Here is a 27,078-nt window from a genome sequence, read left to right as displayed (position 1 = left end):
TCCACCATTCTACTTATCCCAGAAACTGGACCTGGTAAATGCCTGCATCTCTAGCACATTCTCTCTGCCACTCATCATGCCCAGTCTAGACCGAAAAGAGAGTGCTAGTCTCTACCTCCAGGTAATCGCCACCATCACCTCCCGGTGGAGGTCTCCACGGGAGACCTTTTGTCTTCAGAGAGGCTTCCTCTGTCCTCCTAGCTCCTGGGCCCTCCTCCCCTCCTCCCCTCCTCCCCTCCTCCCCTCCTCCCCTCCTCTCTGACCCCTCCTTCAGGAGCTCAGAGCCCCATGGTCCTCATGCTGCCCAGGAGTAACTCCTCTGCCTCATCCTCACCTGTCTCCCTAGGGAGTGGCTCATGTTCCCACACTGCCGATGTCCTCTCTCACAAAGGCTCTCATTTCTCTAGGTCCATGGCAAACTCAGTCTTAAGAGACAATATGATGAAAAAACCCATAGATTTTATGGAATAACTGACCAGTAGACTGCCAAATCTCAAGAATTTTCAGTTTTAAAAATAGAACTTTCCTTATAAGAACAGAATGAATCCCTAATGGTGAGAATCTCCCGGGGACTGTACTTGTTGGGGAGAATGGCCCAATGCCTACATTTTACTATTTGGCCTACAATTTGGGCTGGCCCTGGTCCAGTCTTCAGTGATGTCAAGAAAGGTCAGCACTTGGGAAGATCAGTGTGTGGCGGCAGAGCTGGACTGGCCCCCACTTTCCTTCCTCCTGAGGAGGGGTCTGAGGGACGTGGGGGAGTGCCCCAGGGAGCCAGGCTGGTCCGGTGGCTGTCGGGCCTCCTACACTCCACGCTTCCTCAATTGTCAGACAATCCAAGCCTTAGATGACATGTTACAAGCTCTTGTAATGGAGGATATGGACCCCAACATGCCCATACTGCAGAACTTCCTGGAGGTAAGTGGCTGTAGAAAGCAGTCAGACTGGGGCCCTATATTAAATCTGGTTTTTGGGGAGGAAAGACAAGGAGTATTAAGATAGTCTGGAGGTCTTTCAAGCCAGAGGCCATCAGTTCTCAAACCTCAGCGAGCATCAGGGTGACTGGGAGACCACTTCCTGTATTGCTCTCTCTCTATCTTTAGAGCCTTTCAAATATTCTTAGTTATGATACATTGTCATATCTTTGGGGTGAATTTGAGTTGGGGAAATAGCCGAGTCACTTGAAACCAACTTTCATCAACAAGATGGTAATTAATGAGGATAATACAGTTTTGGATAAAACATTATATTTGACTACCAATACGGAGACAGGATCACCTGGATATCTTAAAAAAAATCTTTGATGAGGGCCGTATCTAGAGAGGAAACATATTCCTATTGGGATTAGTGACATGGTTTTTTTTGGAAGGTATCATTTCTGGTACATTTGTTGAGAAGCATTTCTGCGCTTTGTGGGTACTTTCCCTGTAAGTGGACTAGTAAATGCACTAATATAATTTGAATTTATGGGGAACAAAGATGCAGAGCTTTGGTTCTCCGTCAGGGTGGGGTCCTCAGGAAATCCACTATTGGGGTCCTCATTATCCAAAGGTAAATGGTGCTCCCCAAGTCACCACTTGAAATCGTTTCCAAAGTTTCATCTATCGATTTATCTTGATAAATGAAATTAAAATGATAAAAATAAGATTTTCTATATGCAACAAGATTTAGATTATATTTGCTACTTTGAGGTAATTCTGAAGCAAAAAAAATCATGTGTGGCTATCTTAGACATAATTTTTCCTACAAAAACTATATGATTGCATAATACCTCATTTATTTCATATTTGACTTTGCACAGTGGGATCAGAAAGATGGTTAATTTTAAAAAAATATTTAAGGTCTATTTAGTTTTTCCAAGGGCTCCTCTCTCTCTCTCTCTCTCTCTCTCTTTTTTTTTTTTTGCCTTTGGTTTAGTTTTTTTTCATATTTTTATTAAGGCATGGTTTACATACAGTATAATGCCCCCTTCCCAGTGGGTAGTTTTGCGAGTTTTGACAAACGCAGTCATATCTACACAACTACAATCAAGCTACAGAGCAGTTCTACCATCCCCCCAAATCCCCCCCATGACTCTGTAAGTCAACGCCTCTGCCCACCCCAACCCCTGACAATAGATGATCTGTTTTTCTTTTTGGCATATGAGCTGCCAAAGCAAGCACTTGTTTGTCTTTCTGGCCATTGGGGAGGTAGATTCGAAGCAAGGAGGGATGAGGGCAGTGCTCCCATAGATGGCACTGGTGGTTTCTCTATGCTGCCTTTTCAGATCATCTTGCCTTGGTTAATACTGTCAGAGAAAGTGCACGAACAGACCCGGGCCTTGGGCACCATTGCCCAGATGCTGAGGTTTATTTGCAATTTCCCTGAGCTGTCGGTGAGTGCCTGGGGTCGGGGGAAAGGCTGACCCATGGGCCTTGCCTCTCTGAACGTGGGGCACCTGACTGAGCCCGAGGCTCTGCAGGGCTTCACCAGAGCACCTTATTTATTTGTTTACCTGTTTATTTAGCATGAGTGCCTTTTCTGCTTCTATGGGATATTGCCCTTAGCTAGTAAACTCTAATTGTCCAGACACATCTTGGTGGGAGACCTTGGCCTGGAGAGCTGGGTTGGGCCCACAGCTTTCCACTGGTTAACATATTTGAGGTGTCTGGCTGCGCCATGTCCCTGGGTGGCATTTGGAAAGTTTTCCCCACTCCAGGACAGAGTGGAGTGGAGTTGGTGGGGTGAGGGGCCACACACAAGCACATAACTTACTGATGTGGGAAGCAAGGGGAGGCTGGAGGGGGACGATGGTCATGGTGGGGAGGTAACAGTTTCCTCTTCCTGGCAGCACATGATGGAGTTCTCCATGAGTGGGAAGCTAATCGGCATCTTAGGCCTGTTCTGCATGAACGCCAACTATGAGATCAGCACAGGGGCCTCGGAGGCATTGCATTACTTGTTCAAAATCCTTGTGCTTCATAGAAGTAAGTGATACGAGCCTGGGGCGTTACATGGCTGTAGCTGTGGGGACCTGCTGAGTGACAGGATCAAACCAGCACAGGTCCCTGAATGCCTACCTTGTGTCAGGCACACCGGGGGGCAGTTCTCTCCTGCAGGAGCACTGGAGTAAACAGGCTTTATCTAAATGAACTCCAAGCCCATTGCTGATGCAACACCCTGTTTTAAAAGATTCTAGAAGATCCTTGGAATAAAGGGGGAGCTAGGTTCGCAGCCACCTATGAGACCCCATCGCTCCTGCTGGGTGTATGACTGAGAAAATGAGCATCCTTTCTCAGGGAACAAACTTGCGAATCTTTGATCTAGACCTTCTCTGCCCCAGAAGAAACAAAGATACAGACAGCCACTCATGCTTACAGAGGTGCTAGAGGAATTTGCAAGTATGCCCTAAAGGGTGTTTCAGAAACCTCAGCTTTTTATGATCCAATAAAATGTACTTCCTGTTTTGCTCAGCTGTAGGGGTGAGGGGTGGGGACAGTCCACACAGTGGCACGGGTACAGGAACAGCAGGGGCCAGACCACCTCCCCAACTACAGTCTCCCTCCACGCATCAGCCTGGCACTAGGGAGCTCTCCCCATTCTGCTGGGCAAACATTACTCCACCTGTTGAACCCTGTTCATCTCTGAGGTTTGGAGGGGAAGTGAGGGAGGGTGTGTTCCTTTCTCCCTGTTAAGGCCCTGCTCCTTAATTGTTGTTTTTGGATCGAAGGTATGAAACAGAAGACAGAGGCCATTCTGAAGGACTTGCAGAAGCATTTCCGGGGAGGATGGTTTGCCAACATACAGAGTCTCACAATGGTAACCCTTGCTCTCCACCGTGTGTGGAGTGCCCAGATGGGGAGCATCCGCAGGGGAGAAAGATGGCTGAGTAGCGATTACAGAGGGCCTGGCTGGGGCCACAGAGGAATACTCCCCCACCCAGGGAACTGTCCCCAAAGTTCAAGGTCTCATGGACAGCATGCTGGAGGGATAAGGCCCACTCCCCTAGCTTCACTTGAGTTGACTGAAGTTGGAGGGTCATTGAGAGAGTTTGTAAAATAGGGACACAGTCGACCCTCTCCCCCACCCACAGATTGTGCTCCTGTACCTTTATTTCTGGCCTAGCTTTAATTCTATTCATTCAGCAAAGGCGTACCTTTGGTCTTAGCAATGGTGTCCCCAGTGGTTAGTCTACTTCAGCCATTCCAGCCAGATATCCAAGAATCGTTCTTCCCTCTTTCCTCCTTTCCCCCTTTCCTTCCCTCACTTTCCACATCCAGTTCAATCCCACATCTGTCCATTCTCATCCTGAATGGGATGAGAGTCCATCTACTCTGCCCCAGCCCCACCACGGCTATTCTGACTCGGTCCACCATCAGTCTCTTGCCCGGGTTACTGCAACAGCCTCCTGCCGATCGCCATTTCTGACCATGCTCTACATCACACCATTTTCTGCACTGCCATCAGAGAATTATTTCTCAAATGCACATATCATCATATTATTCCCCTTTGCACTGACTCTCCATTGTTCTTATACTAAAGCCTTCACATAGCCCGTGAGGCCTGGCCCAATGTGACTCCTGCCTAACTCCTTCGCCTCATCTTGTCTAGATTCCCCTTCCCCACCCAGTCGGGGTCCTTTGCGGGACACAGCGCCTGGACTGAACTCCTCTCTCTCCAGGCCTTTGCACAGTCTGGTCCCTGCCTGGAACTCTTTCCCCCATTTTCACCAAAGTATGGACTTCAGAGGTACTTCTTCCGGGAAGCCTTGTCTAATCTTGCGAGTCTGGCTTCGGTGTCCCCACTATGTGCCTTACTAGCATTTCTAACATGGCACTATGATTGCTTATTTACCTGCCCTGCCCTGACAGTAAGTTCCTTGAGGGCAAAGGCAGGGGGTGTCTTGTGTGTGTGGGCTTCCCCAGCTCCTGGCATAGAACCAGGCACAGAATTGGGACTCTCTTTCTTGTGTGAGTGAATGAGCTTCACGGGGGTGTATGGATCCAGAGACATGAGCCACACGTGGTTTAGACCACAACAGTCATTCCTTGCTCTGGAATGCTGTGAACTCACTACACATCAGAACTCATTTCCAAATGGGATCACCTAATTACGTTCCAAATTCAAAACAGAAATGCCTGTTGCATTGTTCTCTGCACCATGTTGTCTGGACCCTTGTTCTTACCTGGGAACTTAGGAGCTGGTGACACTCTGGAGCCTGGCCTCGCACCATAGAATAATCAGATGCTGACCAGGGGCTGCCTCCACGGGACCCAGGTTGACTGGTCTCTTTGGAGTCCGGAGGTTTTGTGCAGTCCCAGAGTGGGATGCTGACATGGCAGACACAGCTGTTGCTCTTCTTTCTTCAGTTCTTCAGGAAATACCTGACCCCTGAAGAGAGAGCAGATGTTATAATGGTGTCAATGGAGGCCATGACCAATGCCAACAGGCATGATGTCTGTGCTGCTTCCAAGATGCTGAAGATGATCCTGAAGTACTCTATGCCAGAAATTGGGAAGGTACCAGCTCAGAGGGACTTAATGGTTCAAGGTCAAGTTAAGGATGCTTCCTCACTGTTTTGGATCTTGTTCTGTTTGATTTCCTACTGGTTGGGGTTTAACGAGTTGAAATCCTTTAACTCAGAGGAGAAGAAGTTAAATGAGTTGTTTGCAATTGTCTGAAAGGCCTTTCCATGAAAAAGGGTGACCTGTTGGCCTCCATGTCTACCAGAAAGGGAAGAATAGAGTCAAAGTTATAGCAGGAGACTACTGTGGGGTCCTAGGACCATGAGAGAACTCAGTTATTCCTTCTGCTTCCAAACAGTATATTAGGTCTGTGGGAGCCTTCTTCATTCAGGTGGGAGAATGCACAGTCAAGACAGAGATCAGTCTATCTATCTATTGTTCAATCTACCAATCTATTGATCTATCAATCTATCTCATATATTTCATATATACATATGAATTTATGAGACACTGACATGAATCAGTGATGGAATACAGAGACTCTTTTGTCAGAGGTGGAACTGGTTCTCGGTAAAATTAAGATAGCATGGTTTATTTTTGTCCCTTAACATCCCATTTTTAAAGGTCTTATGCATTGATAGATTCACTCTCATCTCAATGGCCTAACCTACTCCTCTGTCTTGCTCATGACACCTCCACAACAGGTCCAGTTATTATCCTGAGTCTTACCCTTGCCGCTCTCTCTGGCCTAGAGAGCCATCTGAATGCTTCAGAGCAGACCGGGAATAAGCTCTTAGAGCTGAAGGCCACCCCAGAGGTCAACCACTGCAACCTCCCACTCAATGCCTGTAACCCCTTCTGGAACACTCCTGACTCGAGTAGCCAGATTCTCCTCAAAGCGCTTTTGGGAAGCTCGCTACCTTAAACCATAGCTCATTCTAATTTGTGAATCACTTTCATTATTAGAAAGTTCTACCTTATTGTGAACCGAAATCGTCATCCCCACAGTTTCTAGTCCCTGGCCCAAGTTTGCTTTTTGGAGTTATGCAGAAATCAATTAATATTCAGGTTTTACTAAAACTAGGTGCCACACACTCTGCTAGCCTTGTTCACATGTTATTTTATTGAATTCTTACAACAGGTCTGCAAGGAAGTAATAGTTTTCTTTTTAGAAATGGGGAAAAGAGAGGTGCCTGGGTGGCTCAGATGGTTAAGCATCTGATGCTGAAAGCATCAGCCCAGGTCATGATCCCAGGGTCCTGGGATTGAGTCCTGCATCGGGTTCCTTGCTCGGCAGAGAGCCTGCTTCTCCCTCTCCCTCTACTGTTCCCCCTGTTTGTACTCTCTTGCTCTGTCAAATAAATAAATAAAACCTTTTTTTAAAAAATGGGGAAAAGAAAAAGCTAATTTAGAAAATTTGCTCAAGGAGGCTAAAGCCTTAGTAACTGAAGTTTCTTGAGCACTTACTATGTGACAGACACTGTTTCCAACCAATGTAGATTAGCTCAGAGCCGTTAAAGTTGTTTTCATTTTCTATATGAGGAAGTCGTGCATAGAAAGGATGAAAAATTTGCCCAAGGTCACACAACTGGTAAGCAAGAAAGTGAGGTTCAGATTCAGGCGTGTGACTCCAGGGCCTGTGCTGTTCACCACCAGGCACACTGCTGAGTCCACACGGCTAGTAAACTGTGAGACCTGAGCCCTCCTCTTCCCCTATAATAGGCTTTATGTCTCCTAGCCCCACATCTCCAAGTTAGTCATCCCCAGACACTTGCTTCATTCCTCATGACATGGTTTCCAGGCATAACTTGAGGCACTCTTCCCTGCTGCTCTTCATTTTGTCCCTCTTAAAATATGGGGGACAGGACAGCCCCCAGCCACACAGGAGTGTCTGACCAGAGTGGGGCAGTGACTGCTGCGGACAGGTTCACATCGGTGTGTGCCCACATACTTTATATGGGTGCATGGTTATGCGCCTCCTGATGAGCTGGCGCTGTGTCTAGATGAATCTTGCTCCTCCTTCCCCCCACTTCAGGTGCCAGAAATTATCCAGTACATTTGCCACAATATGAACAGCATCACTGAAACCACAGCCCAAGGGACCATAAAGAAGATCCTTTACCTGCTGGCCCAGACCTACACCGATGAAGTTATCCTGACCCTGTTTAAGATGGAAGATCAGTCACAAAGGTAGGTGACTCTACCAATTCCACTGACCGGCCCCTGACAATCTTCTAATTTGCTTATTCTTAAAAGGTACCCAATTTTCAATACAAGTAAGTTCCTTACTTATTTGGAGGCAGGGTAATTGTCAAAATAATATGGACTTATTGCAGCAAATTTGAAAGCATGTAAAATTTTGAAAAAGCAAAAAAAAAAGAATTAAATCGGTTATCACCTAGTATAATTTATAATTTGTCTACCTTTTTAATTTTTTTTTTAATTTATTTGAGAGAGAGAGAGAGAGTGCATGCATGAGTAGGGGCGGGGGCAGAACGTTAGGGAAAGAGAGAATCTCAAGCAGACTCCCCACTGAGTGTGGAACCTAATTTGGGGCTTGATCCCATGATCCTGAGATCATGACCTGAGCCGAAATCAAGAGTCGGACACTCAACCGACAGAGCCACCCAGGCACCCCTAATTCGTCTACCTTTTAAAAATGGTTTTAAAAAATGTATTATCAAACTCATACTCATACATACCAATTTGCATATTTTTTCATTAACATTTTATCATAGCATTTTCTTAAGTTAAAACCTTTTTATGAACATAATTTTGATGGCTGCCTAATATGATATATTATATAATACAATATTATATTGTATGAATCTACTATGCTATAATTTCCTTTTTTAAACTTAAAAGATTTAATTTACATGCAGTAAAATCCACCCTTTTTGCCATACAGTTCTATAAGTTTTCTCAAATGTATAGTCACAATCTTCAGCCCCATAATCAAGATACAAAACATTTCCATCAGCCCCCCAAAATTCCCCTGTGCTACCCTTCTGGAGTCAACTCCTTCCTCCACACCCAACCCCTGGCCACCACTGATCAGTTCTCTATCCCTGTCGTGTGCCTTTCCCAGAGTATGGTAAATAGAATCATACAGCACAAATCATACAAAATAAAATCATGCTTTTGAGTCTGGCTTCTTTCACCCTGCGTAAGGCATTTGGGATTCATCCAGGCTGTTGTATGTATCAATAGTTGAATAGTCCATTGTATGGCTATCTCACAGTTGTTGTTTTTATTTACCTTTTGGATGGTTTCCAATTTTTGGTAATTATAATAATGCTGCTGTAAATATTTGTGTACAGCTTTTTGTGTGAACATCAACTTTCATTTTTCTGGGATAAATTCCTAGGGACTGCATTGCTGGGCAATATGGGAAGTGTATGTTTAACTTTAAAAGAAACTGCCAGACTATTTCTCACATGTAGCTTTTCCATTCCCACCAGCAACATAGGAAATTTCCGGTCGCTTCCATCCTTGTTCATATTGGTGTTTTCATTAAAAAAAAAAAAAAAAAAGTCATTCTACCAAGTGTGTAGTGACATTTCATGATCATTTTAATTTACATTGCCCTAATTTAACTGTAGTAAATGAGGTTGAGCATGATTTCATGTGTTTATTTGCCATCCGTATAACTTCTTTGTTCAAGTATCCAAATCTTTTACTCATTTCTTGAGATGTTTGTTTTCTTATCATTGAGTTTTGAGAGTTCTTTATATATTCTGGACACAAGTCTTTTGTCAGATATATGATTTTCAAATATTTCTCTCATTTTGTGGATTAGTTTTCATTCCCTTAAGTGTCTTTGGCAAAGTTTTAAATTTGATGGAGTCCAATTTATCTTTTTTTTTTCTGTTATAGATTGTGTTTAAGGTCATAGATTTTCTTCCATGTTTTCTTCTAGGAGTTTTATACTTTCAAGTGTTATATTTAAGTGTATGAATCATTTTTGGTTAATTTAGGTGTGAGGAACTGAGTCTAGGTTCAGCTTGTTGCATATAAACATCTGGATCTAGAGTTTTATTTGTTGGAAGTTTTTAAACTATGGATTCAATTTATTCAGCAGTTATAGGGCCCTTCAGATTATCTATGTCCTCTTCAGTGCATGTTGATAGTTCCTGTATTTCAAGGAATTGGCTCATTTCATCTAAGTTACCTTATTTATGATCAAGGAGTAGGTTATAGTATTCTTTCATTATCTTTGAATGTCCCTAATGATTTCCCCTCTTTCATTACTGATATTGGTAATTTGTGTCTTGTCTTTGTTTCTTGGTCAGTCTGGCTAGCAGTTTCTTAATGTTATTATTTCTAACAATCAGCTTTTATTGATTTTTCCCCTATTATTTTTCTACTTCCATTTTATTTATTTCTGCTCTTATCTTGATTATTTCCTTTGTTCGGCTTGTTTTGAGTTTAATTTGCTCATCTTTTTATAGTTTAAGGTGGATATGTAGATTACTGATTTGAGAACTTCTCTTTTTAAACAGACATTTTTAATACTGTGAATTTCCCTCTAAGCATTCTTTAGCTGCATCTAAAAATTAAAAATGTTGTATTTTCATTTTCATTCAGTTCAAAATCTTTTCTAATTTCCCCTGAGACTTCCTCTCTGACCCATGTATTATTTAGAAGTGTTGTTTAATTTACAAATACTTGATGATTTTCCAGATATCTTTCTGTTGTTGACTTCTAGTTTAAGTCCATTTGTATGATTTCTATTCTTTAAAATTTGCTAAGGTTGTTCTATGAGTTTGTTTGTTGCTTTGTTTCATTTTTAAAGATTCCACATATAAGTGAGATCATACGGTATTTGTCTTTCTTTGACTTATTTCACTTAGCATAATGCCCTCAAGGTCCCTCTGTTGTCACAAATGACAGGATTTTTTTTTTTTTTAAGATTTTATTTATTTATTTGACAGAGAGAGTGAGAGCACAAGCCAGGAGACAGAGGGAGAGGGAGAATCAGGCGCCCCGCTGAGTGGGGAGCCTGATGCAGGGCTCAATCCCAGGACCCCGGGATCATGACCTGAGCCGAAGGCAGCCACTTAACCAACTGAGCCACTCACGTGCTTCAGGATTTTCTCATTTTTTATGGCAAAGGATATTCCATTGTACCTATCTATCTATCTAGATATAGATATATATATAGTTGGATTTAAATCTACCACTTAATGATTTGTTTTCTGTTTGCCTCCTGTGTTTTTTGTTCCAATGGTTTAGGATTTTAGTGGGTCTTAGCATTGTTAACATACCCAAATTTTCATAGTCTATGTAAAGTTGATATTTTAGAACTCCAAGAAAATGTAGAAGCTTTCAAAATATAGGTTCCTTTTCCTTCCCTAATTTATCTTATAGTTGTGATATGTATTACATCTAGCACATTGAAGAAAGACACCAAAAAAGTTATAATTTTTGCTTTCAATAATCATACCTATTTTTAAACTTGAGAGAAAAATGGTCTGTTATATTTGCCCAAATATTTACCATTCTTGTTGCTCTTCATTATTGAAGTTCCAAGTTTCCTTCTGATAAAATTTCTCAACTTGAAAAATTTCCTGTAGCATGCCATTCAGAACAGGTCTGCAGGTGACAAATTCCCTTAGTTTTTCTCATCTGGGAGTGTCTTTATTTTACCTTAATTCTAAAGAATATTTTCACTGGATATAGAATTCTAGGTTGATGGCTTTTTTTCCCCTTATCACTTTAAATATGCCATTCCATTTTCTTCTGGACTGTAGAGTCTCTGATGAGAAATCTGCAATAATTCAAACCATTTTTCCTGTATGCAATACGCTGTTTTTTTCCTGGTGGCTTTCAAGATTTTTTTATCTTGGTTTTCAGAAGTTTGATTATGTTGTGTCTGGACATGTTTTCTTTGAGTTTATCCTGTTTGAGCATTACTGAACTTGAGTCTGTTAGTGTATGTCTTATACCAAATTTGGGGGAGTTTTAGGCCATTAGTTCAGATACACTTTCTGCACCAATATCTTTCTTCTCTCTGAGATTCTAATGACATGAATGTTAGACTTTTTGATGGTGTCTTACAAGTCCCTGAAGCCCTGTTAGTTTTTTTCTAATTTCTTTTTTTTTTCCAGGTTGTGTAATTTCTGCAAGTTCACAAACTCTTTCCTCTATCATCTCCAATTTCCTATTGGTCCCAGTTAATTTTTGTTTCAGGTATTTTATTTTTCAATTCTAAAATTTCCATTAGGTTGTTTTTTTTAATAGCTTTTATTTCTTTGCTGAGAACATTTATTCCTTCGCTGAGAACATTTATTCATTTGTCTCAATAATGTTCATCTTTACCTCATGGAGCATGTTTAAAATGTCTACATAAAGTCTTTATCTGGAAAAATAATGTTTTCAACTGCTAATTTAACATCTTGGTAATCTCAGGATTGGCATCTGTTGATTATTTTTTTTTCCTGGGGAATTGATCACATTATCCTGTTATTCATAGGTCAAGTAAATTTGGGTTGTAGTCTGGACATTTTTAATATGATGGTGTGAGGCTCTTGGTCTTGTGAAATTCTCTTGAAGAATATTGATTTTTTTTTTTAAGCAATCAACCTGGTGTATGGTTTAGACTGCAAGTTTTGTCTCACCTTCTGTTGAATTTAATTTCAATGTCTGTTAAGTTTTTAAAGTCTTTGCTGTGCTAATTTGGGTCTGTCTTACACATGTGCTTCTCAAGGGTCATTTGGGTCTACCCTGTGCACGTGTAGTAGGAGTGCTGCCAGGACTTAGGTGTTGGCTCACATACAGAACTAGGAACTTCTCTCTCTCTCTCCTCCTCTTTGAGATTTCTCCCACCTTCTGCTTCCAGGAACACCTTTTTCAAGTTCTCTGTGTAAAAGTTGGGTTTTCTCTCACAATTTTACTGCTTGTGGCAATATAATTGCACACCTGGGTCCATGTGTAAGGCAGTAAAGAGAGAAAAGAGAGCAAAAAGGGGGTTTCTCCCTTCCCCACACACTTACCCTCTGGGTCATAAGTCCCCCGTGTAATTGCAGTTGCCACCTCTACTTCCACTACACAGTAGGCTTCTGGAGTCATCCTCAGGACAGGGTTGGGAGAGAAAATAAACAAAGAAACAAAGATTCCACCCATACGCTCCTAAAGCCACAAGTCCTAGGGTCCTGTTTTCCCAGACCTCTGTCAGAATGAGAGTGTTTTACCCATAGATTTTGTTTCATGTTCCTGCTGCATAGTTTAACACTGGGGCCAGCTTCAGGTCAAAGTTGGGAGAGAAGAGAGAAAAGAAATCTGGGAAACTCATCCAGTAAGGGTTGCTTTTCAAATGGTTGCTTTCTTCCCCAAATCCACCTGCTATTAATAATTTTCAAAATTTCAAAATAATTTTCAAAAAGTTGTTGCTTTTGTACTTGACCAGTGTTTTTAGGACCAGTCAGGGGAAGTGATTGACGGGAATGTGCTTTCTCGGTCTTGGCCAGCTCAGCACCAGAAGGAAATAATTTCTTTGTAAAGAAATTTAAAAAATTAAGAGACTCTTAATCTTTGGGAAATTAAGATTGCTTGTTAATGTCCAGTAAGTACCAGGTAGGTAATGAGCGCTTGGACAAGGCGATAGGACATCACAGGAGGCTCTTCTGACTGATCTGCAACTTTGAAGTGTGGCCGGAGAGATTTTCTCAGATCAGGCTCACAGGCTAAGTGAGCATCTTCGGATTTAGCTGTGTGTGAGATGATAGAGGACTGGGAGGTCTGGAGATGACAAAATTAAAGGAGTGAAAGGAGAAAAAGAGAGGGGCTAGAACACTGGGCAAAGGAGCCTGGAGTCCCTTTCCCTGGAAGCCCTGGGGAATCTATGGAGGGTGACCATGTTGGTGGGGTTCTGCCTCTACAGAGGGGTTCACAAGCCCTGGGAAATCCTGGCATCATTCCCCAAAGGCTATGAAGTGATCATGGAATTTCTGCTGCAGAAACTGGCTCCACACCAGAAATCAAAGGGCCAGGAGCCCAGCCATGGCATGGAGATCTCTCCGTTGATTGTATGGAGGGGCCCATGGAGGGGGCTGGGTGCTGGGGTGGGGGTGGGGCTTCCCTGGTGCCCCGTCCCACACTGTCCTGAGCTCTTGGGGCCTCTCCCTTTTACATATCCGTGTTTGGTCAAACATTATAAAGGCCGAGTCTTGCGGTAGTTGGAGGGTTTTCTCTCCCTCGTAGGGAGACAAAGAACTAACTTCTCATTCTGCCTGCGTGAACTTAGGTAAGACAAACACCCCCAGTAGCCCCTTAACTCTCAAGGTCTTTGAGAGAATAAAAAACTACCACAATGATGAGAATATTTAAAAATGATAACATTCTAGAAATTGCCCCTTATTTTCTTGGCTCACAGTAATTTAGTTTTGACTTGCCCTGGCAGCATGGGCTTTTCTGGGCCAGCCCATCATGGTGATAGGTTATGGGCAGAGATTTCATGGTGACAGGACCTGAGAGTTGGAATATAAAGATGATAATGCCCCCGCCCTCCTCCCCACCCTCAGGCCACCAGGGCCATCCATGAGCTCCTGCTGGAACCAAGTCGGCGGATGGAGGTGCAGACCTTCTTCTCCTCCCTGTTTATGGCCCTGCTGTTGCGGATCTCCTTCCTCGTGCTTGAAGGGGACACGGACATCCAGGATCAGCAGCATGCAGCCGAATGGGTGGACCCTGTCAGGTAACTTTGGTCTCTGGGCCAGGCTTCCCAGTGATTGTGCTCCAGGACCCATCCAGCAGCAAAGCCTAGTTATTCCCCTGCCACTTGCCTGCCCAGGGCCCAGACACCCTTCTCACACCTCCCATGTAGGGCACGGAGTGTGTTCCCCATACACCATTTCAACAAGTCTTACTGGACTTTTTATTTTTATTTTTTTTAAGATTTTATTTATTTATTTATTTGACAGAGCGAGAATGAGAGAGAGAGAGAGAGCACATGAGAGGGGGGAGGGTCAGAGGGAGAAGCAGACTCCCCGCTGAGCAGGGAGCCCGATGCGGGACTCGATCCCAGGACTGCAGGATCATGACCTGAGCCGAAGGCAGTCGCTTAACCAACTGAGCCACCCAGGCGCCCTTTACTGGACTTTTTAGAAAAGACTCTTTATTTCTTTTTTTTAAATTTTTATTGTTATGTTAATCACCATACATTACATCATTAGTTTTTGATGCAGTGTTCCATGATTCATTGTTTGTTCATAACACCCAGTGCTCCATGCAGAACGTGCCCTCCTCAATACCCATCACCAGGCTAACCCATCCCCCTACCCTCCTCCCCTCTAGAACCCTCACTTTGTTTTTCAGAGTCCATCATCTCTCATGGTTCGTCTCCCCCTCTGACTTACTCCCCTTCATTCTTCCTCTCCTGTTATCTTCTTCTTTTTCTTTTTTCTTAAAATATGTGCGTTATTTGTTTCAGAAGTACAGATCTGTGATTCAACAGTCTTGCACAATTCACAGCGCTCACCGTAGCACATACCCTCCCCAATGTCTATCACCCAGCCACCCCATCCCTCCCACCCCCAACCACTCCAGTAACACTCAGTTTGTTTCCTGAGATTAAGAATTCCTCATATCAGTGAGGTCATATGATACATGTCTTTCTCTAATTGCCTTATTTCACTAAGCATAACACCCTCCAGTTCCATCCACGTCGTTGCAAATGGCAAGATCTCATTCCTTTTGATGGCTGCATAATATTCCATTGTGTATATATACCACCTCTTCTTTATCCATTCATCTGTCGATGGACATCTTGGCTCTTTCCACAGTTTGGCTATTGTGGACAAGACTCTTTATTTCTGACTTACTGGGCCAATGCCAAGATTCTATACCCAAGTGAAATCAGTATAATGGATAAAACAGTGCACCTGACTCCACTCCCTACCCTTCTGCTGGCTTCCCTCGCCACCTCAGGGACCCCACATCTCTCTTGGCCTTGGTTTCTCATTTGTAAAATGTTAGCCTGGGTCTCTAAGGGCTGTCCCACTACCAGCGGTTCACGATTTGCGTAGACAGGCAGGCTGCAGGTAAGGGAGAGGAGCACAGATGGTGGGGATGACTTCCTGTCTGCTTTCTGCCTTTTCTCCAGTTCCAGCATGGGGGCCCTGAAGACCTTGATGCTAAGTACCGGGTATGGAGACTATGTGTCTTATGTTCAGAAACTTGGGGCCTGGGAGCTGCTCACCAGTCCTGAAAGACATTATGAGGGTGTCACTCTGCTGGCCAGGTAGGCCTTGCCCCTGTCCCTGGCCAGACGACCTCCCAGCCCGTTGGCTTTCTTCTGGGGCCCAGGTCTGATCCCGAGCATTCTGCTCTCATCGGCAGGACCATGGTCATCAAGAATTGTTGGCATAACCGCCCCATCTTCAGCCTCATCATCAGGATGCTCCAAGAACAGGACTATACAAATCACTTAACGGCCCTCGTGTTTATGACTGAAGTGAGTGGTTCTTGGTGGGAGGAGGTCGGGTGAGGGTGATTCCTCTGGAAGGCAGCTGTACACAAGGGACACCTCCAGGGATGGCTGGTGGAGGAAAGGATGGCCTAATTTACTCCCTGCCTCAGAGAAGGATGGGCGGACACTGTTAATGACAATTAGGTCGCCTGGAGTCACAGGCTTGGAATATACCTGGTGTAATTCCTCCTTGAATCTTAAGGCAGCTTAACTCTGTCCCGACCTTATGGAAAGACATTGCTCTTTCCTTCAGCTACCTCGACCTCATCAGCCTTTTAAAAGGAATCTTTGCTCAGTACCACTGATTGACTCAATGTATTTTGGCCATTTGACAGAAAAAAGGTGTAGAAAATTTAAAACATATGAAAAAGAACTTTAGTAATTATAAAACCATTAACAGTCACAATACCCAGGGGAAACCACTTTTAGGTTTTGGTCTGAATGGGGGGGAGGGGTGGGCGCGCGTGTCATAGCTGACATCGTTCTCTAATACTCTGTATCTTGCTCTCTTTAAGCATCTTCAAGCATAAAGTTTAACAGTGATATAATATTTCATCACAAAGATGTTCTATAATTTATTGGACGTTTTGTTTCCAATTTTACACTATTATAAATATGACTGTAGGGGACGCCTCTGTGCAAAAGACTTTGCCCATATTCCAGAGTATTAAATATTGAATATAAGTAGAAGTGTTGGTTCAAAAAATATGAATGTCTTCTATTATTTTTTACATTAATGCCAAATTACTTTCCAGTAAAGTTGTACCAAATTTTACTTCCACCAGCAGTGTCTGGGAAGGTTTTGGGATTTCTGGCTCACTGTAGCTTTCAATAGGCTCCCTTTAAAATTCAAGCCACCTAATTTTTTTTTTTAATGGAGCAGGATTACATTTGACCATAAGAGAAGATAATGCAGTGCTAATACTGGAATCTAAGCAGATATTACCCTAGCGTGTCACAATGTGTCCTGATGTAGGGGCATTGTCTTGTGGGAAGGTGCCCACGGCCGTGAGCAAGTATGTGCACGTTGGTAGGGGGTGCTGGCACATGCATTCAAGGATGTATGTTATGTTGGCTGAACTCCTGCTAGGGATGTGGGGATGTGGGTGTAGGGTGCACAACTCTGCACAGAAGAGGGTGCCTTAACTCAGTAGGTGTCCAGCATTAAAGGACCTCATGTCACTAGGAAGCTGTTTAAATGCAGATTCCTGGGCTCCATCCCCAGAGCCGTGGATTCAGTGGCTCTGGAGTAAAGCCCAGAAGTCTTCGTTTTCTGTAAAGACTCCAGTGGGTGTTGCAGTACAGGTAGTCCTCGGACTCAGTTTGAGAAACAGTACAAGGTGCAAGCCGGCGAGGGTTGAGGGGAGGGGAGCACCACAAGATGGTTGTCACTCTCTGTAGAGCAGTTCTGATCTCTGGCTGCCTATTAGAATCCTCCGGGGAGCTTTAAAATATGCTGATGCCAAACCACAACTTCACTCCCTCTCCTAACTCCCTGCCTTCATATGCTATTTGAATTGGTCTGGGATGAAGTCCAGGCATTGGTTTATTTTAGAAGTTACCAAGTTTTAAGCGGTGTTCTAGAAATACAGCTAGGACTGAGAACCACTCTAGAAGCTCCCCCAAATGCGTAATACCCAACTGAAACAAGTGGACATGTAAATGGCAATTATTCATCTACCCCCCTTACCGGATGTTCGGGCGGAGAAGAGCGGAGGGAGGCGTCGGCAGGCTGGGGAGAAGTCTGGGACTGCATCGGAGTAAGGAGATGGGTGAACCTCACTCTCAGACGTTCAGCAGAGTGGAGAACCAATGGGGTTTTATGCACCGGCTAAGACAGCTGAGCACAGTCTTTCAACAAGAGACCGCATCTGGGAAAGCTTTCTAGTATTTCACAGCCCTTTACAACTTCCCTGTTTGTTTCGTTACCCTCGGCCATTCCCCTGTGATGATCCCAAGTAGAAACACTGGAAAGAGACAGGGCCGTGTGCTTTTCTTCAGGGCACTCAAGGAACAGGGGAGCTCAGTGACTCTGATTTTCACTGTAACTCTGTGAAAAAGACGTTACTATCTCTGTTTTCTAGAGGATGAAACTGAAGCTCAGAGAGTTTGAGAAACTTGCGGGGCTGCCGATCAAAGACAGGTGGAAACCGAGGCTCCATCCACGGAAACGTTTTTTTTGCCAGTAGGATTGCACGTGCGACCGTGGACATACGTTTGTGCATGCGTGCATACACACAAAAGCAGGTTCCTCTGGCCTAAATGTATCTGAATAGCTTTTGTCTTTTACAATTTTATTTCAAATGACATATAAACCCACATAAATTTTACATAAATATACAAATGAAATCACGTGTGCTATTTATTTTATTGTAGCCATTTTCTTATCTTTCCTATTTTTGCCTCCTCCCTTCTACTGTATCAGCTCTAGCTACCACCTCTTCCTCCTCCCAAGGGTTTCAGAGGCAAACAACCAAATATGTATCCTTCCATATTTTTCTCCACGGTCAAATAATCATACACAGCTATCTATAAATATCTGGGTGCACTTCTTGCTTTTATCCTCTATAGCTCCCCTCAACAAGGATGCCTGAGGAAAACCTGCAGAAGGAATGAATGACTCCCGGAATGATGGCGTGTGAAGTTACCTTTCAACTAAGCTTTGGCCTCTTTACCTGTTCTTAAGACCATTTCTTTATAAATAAATAGAAACCTAGATTCAAAGTCACTGGGGATTTCTGTTCTCCTTGCCCATCATTTCCGTCTTCTTGGTCTCTTTTTATCAGCTGCTCCGGTGCCCAGGTGTGGCCGCCATAGCGGACGAAGCCGCCGTCCGCATTCTGGCAGACTGGTTCCACTCTGAGGAGCCCGCCACGGTGAAGCTCCTGTTGCAGGTGGTGGGGATCTTTGCAAAGCACAGGAACATGGTAAGATGGGCCGGGGGGGCCAAGGGTATGCTCTCAAGAGATCTTGTCGCCCAGGGAAGCAATTGAAAGGCCCGGAGGTCCAGTGTGTCATTATAGACAGGGTGGACCACATTCTTGGGATCAGACTAAGGGAACCCTCATGAAGCCAGTTCGCTGGATACAGGGGTCAGGGACCTGTGCCATTCATGCTCAAAAGAGAAGGTTCTTCCAGGGATCGCTTCAGAGTAAGGGCTAAGCCAATTCCAAGAGCCCAGGCCATCCAGGTGTCCCAGAGATGGGCACCATCACCAGGGCTGCTAAAAACAGTGGAGCTGAGAACTTCTGGGTGTAGTGGGAGGAGGGCTCTCCTCTGCCTTCTCCCCTTTTCCCATGAGGACAGAAGGTCCTCCTGGGCAGCTCCCTCTGACTGCCCCCCATTTACCAGGCCAGTCCCGGTCCCAGTCCCAGGATGGAACAGTGGTAGAGCGCGGCAGGGCTGGCTCTTGTTTGGATCCGCTTGAATCGAAATGCGAGTCCCTTGGCGTAGCAGGAGTAGCTCTCTGGACTCCTCCTCTCCTGAGCCGTGGTCACTCCTGCAGGTGCGACAGCTCCACATCCTCCAGCCCCACCTGCTCCACTGCTGCTACTCCCAGGACAGCGCCGTTGTGATGGAGGCGCTCGCGGCGCTCAGGTGTCTCACCGAGCACCTCAGCTGGCAGCACTCGTCCTCCTTCCTTACTCAGCTCACCTTCACGCTCGGGCCCTTCTTTGAGGAGGTGAAGCCCTTTGCGGGCTCATTTCTCTTCTCTGGGCGTCCAAGGGAGTTGGGCAGAATTATCCGGAAAGGCCCCTGTAGCCCGAACGTGAGGCCATCCCGTAAAGGTCTGCTTCCATGTGTCCTCTCGGGTAGCATCTGTAAAAGGCGTGAGATGTGCCGAGAGCAGATGGCAGTGACAAGGCAGAACGGGGCTGCTGTCCGATCACGGATCCCTGGGGGGACAGGAGTGTGCGTGGGAGCGTGCGCTGGGAGCGGGGAGCGCGGGGCCCTCGGCCCTCCAGGGTGGACAGAGGTGGAGGTGTCTTCCGTGTATGTGTGTGTGTGTGTGTGTGTCTGTCTGTCTGTCTGTCTCTTCTCCCTCAGGAGTCCGAGCAGCTGCGCCTGATGGCCTTTGAGACCTACAGGGCTCTCTTGGCTAAGGTCAAGAGGACAGTGCTTGTCTTCCCCTTGAAGCACCAGGTCCTCAACTTGATAGTCCTCCTTGTGCTCCACCTGGAGGATGTGAATATCAGCGTGGCTCAGGTGAGAGGCCAGGCCCTGGAGCCTGGTCTTCCGTCTCGGGTTGTCACGGAAGGTAAATGCTAACAGGTGTTAAGTGCTAAGGAAGGGGCTGTAGCGAGACTGGAAGATGCTGGAGGAGTTGCTTTGTCTCTGACCTTGGCAAGTGGCAGGGAGGGGCCAGATGTGACCAGATGCTTGCACCAGGGTTCTCTCTCCCTCCTGGCCCTCCCCAGCTGGTCACCAGCACACAGCGGAATGCCCTGGGTGGGAAGACTCCAAGGAGGAAAATCCTAGTGTCTGGCACAGTGCCTCTGCCTGGTTCTCTGCCCTTGGCTGCATGGCCTTCCCGCCAAGTTGCTCCCCGCATGCTCCTTTGCACTGAATTGAGAACACCCTGCACCACCACCAGCAGCAGAGAGGTTCCCATGAAGCAGGACAGAGAGAGCCTGGAATTGGTCCATGTTCTGGGGGGCCAGGGATGTGACGGCAGCTGGGGAAAGTTGCAAAGTGGCTGATGTGGTTTGTAACAGGACTCTCGGTTTCCAGATGAGGCTACTTTGCCAGGGCAAGGCCCCTAATGGACACAAGTGACGAAGCTGCTGGTTGTCTTTGGGGAAATCCGTTTCGGGGAGACTGTTTTCGGGGTGTGGGAAGCCATGCGGTGGGTGCATGAGCCTGGGAGGTGGATAGTTTCATTGCTCTGGCTCTCAGTGTCGTACCACAGCAACTGGGAAAGTCGTTACAACCAGGCGTCTGGACCTGCTCCTTAGTGGGGAACAGGTGTACACATGGCCAAGCTGCCTAGAGGACCCCGCCTCTCTCCGCACCCCTGGGTCCCTCGGGGTTCCCTGGACTCTTCCCTCCCTCCAGAATTGGACTTCCTGCCATTTGTCTCCCCTCCTTGTGCCCTTCTGTGTCTTCTCCCAGCCCCGTCCCCGTAACTCCCCATGCTGAACCTTCCTGTCTCTCCAGATCTGCCGGCCTGCCCTCTGCCGCACGGCCGCCATACTGGGCTGGTCAAGGCTCAAAGTGATATTTGCCGAGAAAGATGTGTGGACTATCCTCAGAGCCCTGGTAAGGCGGCAGCTTACTCACCATTCTGCTCCATGCAGGGAGGGTGGGGCGGCCAGCAGTCTGTTTCCTGAAGCATCTGGGGTTCGCAACAGCTGCAGTTTAATAATGAGACACTCAATGAGCATCTACTTTGTGCCCAGCACCTCGACCTGGTTCCTGCCCTCCCATTGCTCCCTAAATTGGGGAACTAGACACACAACTAGACAAATTCAGAATACTGTGGTGAGGGCTTAAAGAGAGGAATGTACTTCATAGTACAAAGGAGGGGTGCCCAGCCCAGTCTGGGACTTGAAGGAAGGCTTCCCGGAGGAGGTGTCATCTGGGAAGAGGGGGAAATGGAAAGCAGGATATCACTTAGGCAAAGAGAAGGGATCAGGAGTGCAGGCCAAGGTGCTGCCATACACAGGGCTGTGGAACAAAGCACTCACTCCGTTCCAGGGACTTTGCATACGTCATCTTATATAATTTGATCCTGAGAAATAAGGGCAGAAGAGCCTGGTGTGTGGGGAGCTATCAGTGGCTTGGACTCATGCGAGCAGGGGCAGAAAACTCAAATGCCTACAAGGCCATGAAGGAACATTAATCAGAGAAGCATACTGGGTGGCCCTGGAGGGGAATCGAAGGTCTGGGGTCCAGCGAAGGCAGTGCCTCTCAGCACGGTCAGGACACTGCACAACATTGTTCTGTTCTTGGCACAGTCAGACACCGCACAGCCTGGTTCTAGTACATTCTCAGTAACTCCTCCTTTATCCTAAAATGAAATTCATAGATTATATCATCTACCTGTACAGAGTTCCAAAATAAACATAATGCCCTAACTCCAAAGGAGAAATGAAAGTACTTTTAAAATAATGTGTAAATATGTATGTGACACAATATAACATAAATGACATGACTACATGACATAATATGATATAACACAACATAATGTAATGTAATGTAACATAAATAATAGATGGGCGTATCTGGGCCCCATTCCTCTGGAAGACACGATGAAGTAGTTGACTCCTTGACCTTCTCTGTGGAATCTCCGTGACTTGACCTATTACAAATGCAGAATGGTACCGGATTGTTGTGCTGGGGACTCAAATGCCACAAGAAGTGTGGCCTTTAGTGTTGTGACTTTCAAAGTGATGAACAATATTTGGTGAAGGTCTACATGACATGAACTACAGTCTTTCTTTGCTTCATATTGTAGATGCATCTCCAGGAAACCCAGAGTGTGTATTGAACTGTGAAAAAAATATTCTGTGTTTATATAAAAGACAGGGTCAGGTTCTGGGCATAGATAATTAGAAATGGATTTTTGATACAAATACGCAATGGGGCATTAGAAATTAGTGTACTCCCTCTCATCATTTTGACACCCAAAGACATTCCCCCCAGCTCTATAATTCCCCTGGGACAGTACACTCCCCAGCTGAGAGGGTTGAGAACCAATGGATTGAGTCTGAAATGGGGCGGGCTCAGTGTTGCTAGATTTTCCACTTTGTTAAGACAAGCAGGAAATCCTGATTTTAGGTGAAGTTTACCACATTTTTCTTGGCAAATAACTTACAATGTTTAAAAATTTGTGTGGCGCCAATGAAAAAAGTCTGCAGGCTGGTTTTGGCTCATGAACTGGAGGTATGCAGTCTTGACCCGGGAAGCAGGAAGCAAGAGCTGGGGCTGTACTGTGCAGGGAGGGTTTGGGCACAATAAGGCACAAGACTTCACGCTGTAGGCAACAGGGAGCCACTGAAGTGCTCTACGCCAGTGGTACCATGGTTAGACAGCTGTGTGCTTTAGACAGACCACCTGTTGTTGCAGATCGGAGGATAAGTTCACATGGGACAGGACTAGGGTCTGGAGGGAGAGGATCCAGGGAGAAAAGATGAGGCCATGAAGACAAAGACATGGAGGGATGAGCCAGGGCTGGAGAGCTAATTGATGTGGAGCGTGAGGGTAAAGGTCAACTCTTGGGTTTCTGACTTGGGCGAATGCTGGTGTCACAAACTGGGGTCAGGAATACAGAGGGAGGAGCAGGTGTGGAGAGGAAGGTAGTATAGTGGCTTGATTTTGTGCATGTCAGGTTTGTAGAGCTTGGGAGATCTATACCATTGGAAATAGATATAACCACCGAATCACCAAGGCTTGGCAAACAGAGCCGTGCTGGAGATACGGATGTGTGGACACTGAGTTGCCACCATGGCTCATTGAAGGGAATTGCACAGAGGGAGAAGCATACGGTTCGACATCAGGATCCCAGGAAACATCAGTTCCAAGTCTCCCAGGAAGGAGACTAGGAAAGGAAACCAGGCCAAGAAATAGAAGAACAAGAGGAGAGGAGGGTGGCGGTCATTTAGGAAGAAGACAGTTTCAGGAAGCGATGAGTGGTCAACAGCGGGTGGTGAGAGGAGGGAGAGTCCAGGGAGGTAAAGGCTGGTTGTGCGTGTGGGGTTTGGAGCATGGAAGCCAGATCTGGATCAGCAGGATGGTGCAAGGAGACCAGGTTGCAAGAATCCAAGGGCTTCTCAGGGTAACTTCAAACCTGGGGGAGATGAGCAGTGGGTGGGGCTGCATCTCACACGCCCTTCAACCGGAGCAGTCCCACTTCTTTTGGTTCAGAATCTTAGGTTTCCAGTTAGGATTTTTGTTCGAAGAAAAGATGTTCTACCAAAAAAAGTTTGACAAACCATGGATGTAGCCTCCTCGTTTGAGTACTCAGGCTGCAGTGTAAAGGCGGAGTAGGAGAGTCACTGGGAGGGACACGCAGGGGTTGGGGTTAGGTCTTTGCAAAAGGCAGAACATGTCACCCCCCAGAACCTTCAAGGCAGGGAATCTGGATGAAGTGTGTGCATGCCTAGGCAGGGAAAGAAAAGTATTAAAACACTTAATTACATGTGGCCCTGCTTGGCTCTGTTTAAATAGAAGGGTGGAGACATGATTGATTCTATTGCAGCCTAGAACAAATGACCTTGAGATTGAAGATTTTAAGCCAAGACATACAAAAGCAATATTGAAACAACGGGGTTCACTCCTCTAGCCTTGGGAGTAGGAGGAATGTGTGAGCGAAAGATTGGGGTGAATCTATTGGAAAGTGATCCCCCTGTCAATCCAGGAAGGCTTCATGGAGGGAACAAGACTTCAGGAGCTGGGGTGGGAAGGGACGGAGGTGTAGAATTTTGTTTAAATAATTTATTTTAAAAAATAATCTCTATACCCAATGGAGGGGCTCAAACTCATGAGTCCAAGATCAAGAGTCGCATGCTCCGCCAGTGAGACAGCCAGGCACCCCTAGAATGTTTTGACAGGGTTTTGCATGAGCTGATGTCTCTGAGGGGGGCAGAAGGCCTGACAGTGGGCGCCTTACCTAAGCCAGCTCCTCCTCTTACAGCTGCGGCAGGAGGCAAACAAGGCCCTCTGGTTTCTGAAGCAGTGTACGACTCTCTTCAAGAGCCCACAGGCCCCCATCCGCCAGGCGGCCGTACGGTTTGCAGGTACCACTTTCCCTCTTCTTGGAGCCACTGTGTCTTTGTCCAGCATCCTTCAGACAGCCTGAGGACTTGCGACATGGGGATATAAGGGCCTGAGGTAACATTGGAGGGTGGAGGGGCTTTCTGTGAAGCTCCCAGGACCGTTCCTGCGATAGTCCGCATATTCTCCACCCACCCCTCTGTCTCCACCCGTTCCTCCCTCTGCAGCAGGCTCCTGGTTGGGTTGGGTGACCTTTCCTACAGTGGAATGGGCCACGTCCTGCCAGGCCAGGCCAGCAAAGCTCCCAAGGGGCGGGGCGTCAGGGTGTGGGCGCGGCTCCCCCATGACGCTCAGAGGCTGGTGGGAACTGCTTCGTGTCACCCCAAGGAAAAGTGTCTTTAGAGCAGAGGGACCCCCTCCGCCTCCCCCAGCCCAATTTGCTGATGACCCTCGGAGGAGAAGGGGAAGTAATTTCTACTTGTGGGAAAACTCTAGACAAGGTCAGTTAGGGGGAGCGAGAGGGAGGTGTGTATTTTGGGGAGGGACACAAGAGCAGGTGCAGCTGGGGTCCCGTGGTCCTCTGCGGGGCCCCTGAGGTGCTCTGTGTGCCCCTGTAGGCCAGATCATCCAAACCCTCGACGCGGAAGAGGCCGGTGACATTGAGGAAGTATACGCAGGTGAGTGGCAACCCAGTCACGACTCCTTGCAGCTTTTAAGGCTCCTGGTGCTGGTGGGGAAGTCTCAGAAATGAGGGAAAATGGGCACGTGGCTGACAAAAATGCTCCCTGGAAAGAATGAAGAGGGAGGCTCGTCTTTAAGGCCTTTAGCTTTGGGGCGTCGGCCAGAGCCCTCCCGCTCCTCATGTTCCCTCACTGACCCTCACCCCCGTTGAACTCCAGGCCGTTCAGCAGCCATTACAGTTCCTGGAACTCTTGATAGGAGGGCCATCCAACTTTTTTCTCACTTGGGGGACACAGGGGTTCCCAGCCCTTCCCTTGTGGAGCCGCCAGGACCGCTCCCGCTATAGTCCACGTCTTCTCCGCCGTCCCGCTGAGACCTGCTGCCCCCCACCCCACCAACGCCATGTTTTCCCTTTCCCTCTGTCCTGTCTCAAGCACCCTATCCCCGCGCTGCTGCGTCCCCTGCTGCTGCCCAAATCCCTGACTGTAGCTCTCTGCGAAGCCAGAGCACTTCACCCATAGCTATTCTCTGGAAAAGAGGAGGGCAGAGGCGGATCAGGCCGGGGGGTGGCGGAGGGGGCCGAAAAGGTTGGTTGTGGAGGCAGGACAGGAGGCAGCCGGCCTCCCGTCTCCCTGAGCCCCGGGCGAGTACGTCGTCCTGCTTGCCACTGAGCAGGGTGGCCTCCCAGTGGGAATTCTTGCTCGTATTTTAAAAGCCGCCAGTCCCCCTCCCGCTGCGCTGCCCCGTCTGCCAGCCAACCTCATGGGCCCGCCGGCGGGGCCCAGGCCTCGCGCCCAGCCCAGCAGCCTTGCTTCGTTCCAAGCCCCTCAGCGGCCTCCGTGTTGCAGCCCTAAGGTCCATGCGGGAAGACCCCGACCCCATGGTCAGCTGCCTCGCCACTCAGACCCTCTACATCCTGGAAGCCCAGGAGAAGCTGCTGGTCAACACCCCTACCTCCTGCTTCTGTAGCAGGAGGCCTCGAAAGGGCTACTCCTGAGCCTGCGTCCTTGGGGCCTGGCCAGGGCGGATGTGACAGTGACAACTGTGACAGGGGGGCCAGGCTCCCGAGCCCCACCCGAGAAGTGGATGTGTGTCCCCGCAGACCCTTTGCAATAAAAGGAAGAAGCATGAGCTTCTGTGGAGTTGGTGCTTCCTGGCCTTTCCACTTTGTTCTACGGGGCAGGGCCATTCACTGTGAGCAGCTTCCTCTGCGGCGACCGACCGCCTGGTCCAGGCTGGCCTCTCCCAGCTCCACCCCCCCGCCCCGCCCCCACCACATGCCCTTCTCCCGTGTAGCCAGGGGATTGGAGGCCGGAGCGTGGGGACTCTGACCATCAGCCTGAACCACAGACTGGGGGGAAGGGGAGTCCTGGGACACGCAAGGTGCTCTAGACTCTAGCTGTGCTGGGCAGGGCTCCCGGTGGCGGGTGACAGAGTCCCCTCTGGCAGGTTTAAGCAGGGCAGTGATTTACCAAAGGGCATTAGGCAGCTCATAAAATATCCCGGGAGATCAGAGAGTTTGGCTACCACCCGTCACGAACAGGGCGGCTCTGTAAAAACACTGGCGTGGCTGTCCTTTTGCGCAGCCCAAACCACAGCCCAGGTGACATCAGAAGCTCGGCCACCGTGTATCTAGAGAGCCAGATGTTTCCTCCTCCTACTCCAACGGCTGAGCTGGCTGAGGACCATCTCCCCGGGACCTGTCTAACCCAGGGCCTTCCCACAGTCTGGGAAGTTTTTTTTTTTTTTTTTTAAGATTTTATTTATTTA

General features: G+C 47.0%; 1 protein-coding gene across 2 annotated transcripts; it reads left to right on the top strand.

The window, feature by feature from the left end:
• Nucleotides 1-26,409, top strand: LOC113933322 (maestro heat-like repeat-containing protein family member 7). 2 transcript variants are annotated; one of them, XM_027613295.2, is made up of 18 exons: nt 1-121; nt 832-918; nt 2,267-2,374; nt 2,831-2,966; nt 3,710-3,798; nt 5,349-5,498; nt 7,480-7,634; nt 13,327-13,471; nt 13,967-14,139; nt 15,547-15,684; nt 15,783-15,897; nt 18,699-18,839; nt 19,418-19,594; nt 19,960-20,118; nt 21,070-21,171; nt 24,548-24,650; nt 25,245-25,304; nt 26,157-26,409. In XM_027613295.2, exons 1-18 carry the CDS (start codon nt 77-79, stop codon nt 26,303-26,305), a joined length of 2,232 nt encoding a protein of 743 aa, XP_027469096.1. In that variant the 5' UTR covers nt 1-76; the 3' UTR covers nt 26,306-26,409. The 2 variants fall into 2 exon arrangements, with proteins under 2 accessions (XP_027469096.1, XP_027469095.1); XM_027613294.2 differs by having other exon boundaries at nt 26,024-26,409.
• The last annotated feature ends 669 nt before the right edge of the window (nt 26,410-27,078 follow it).

Source organism: Zalophus californianus, chromosome 10, assembly GCF_009762305.2.
Source record: "Zalophus californianus isolate mZalCal1 chromosome 10, mZalCal1.pri.v2, whole genome shotgun sequence".
Classification (NCBI taxonomy): Eukaryota; Metazoa; Chordata; class Mammalia; order Carnivora; family Otariidae; genus Zalophus; species Zalophus californianus.
Note: the sequence above shows the minus strand (reverse complement) of the source record. Positions and strands in the feature narration are given on the sequence as shown.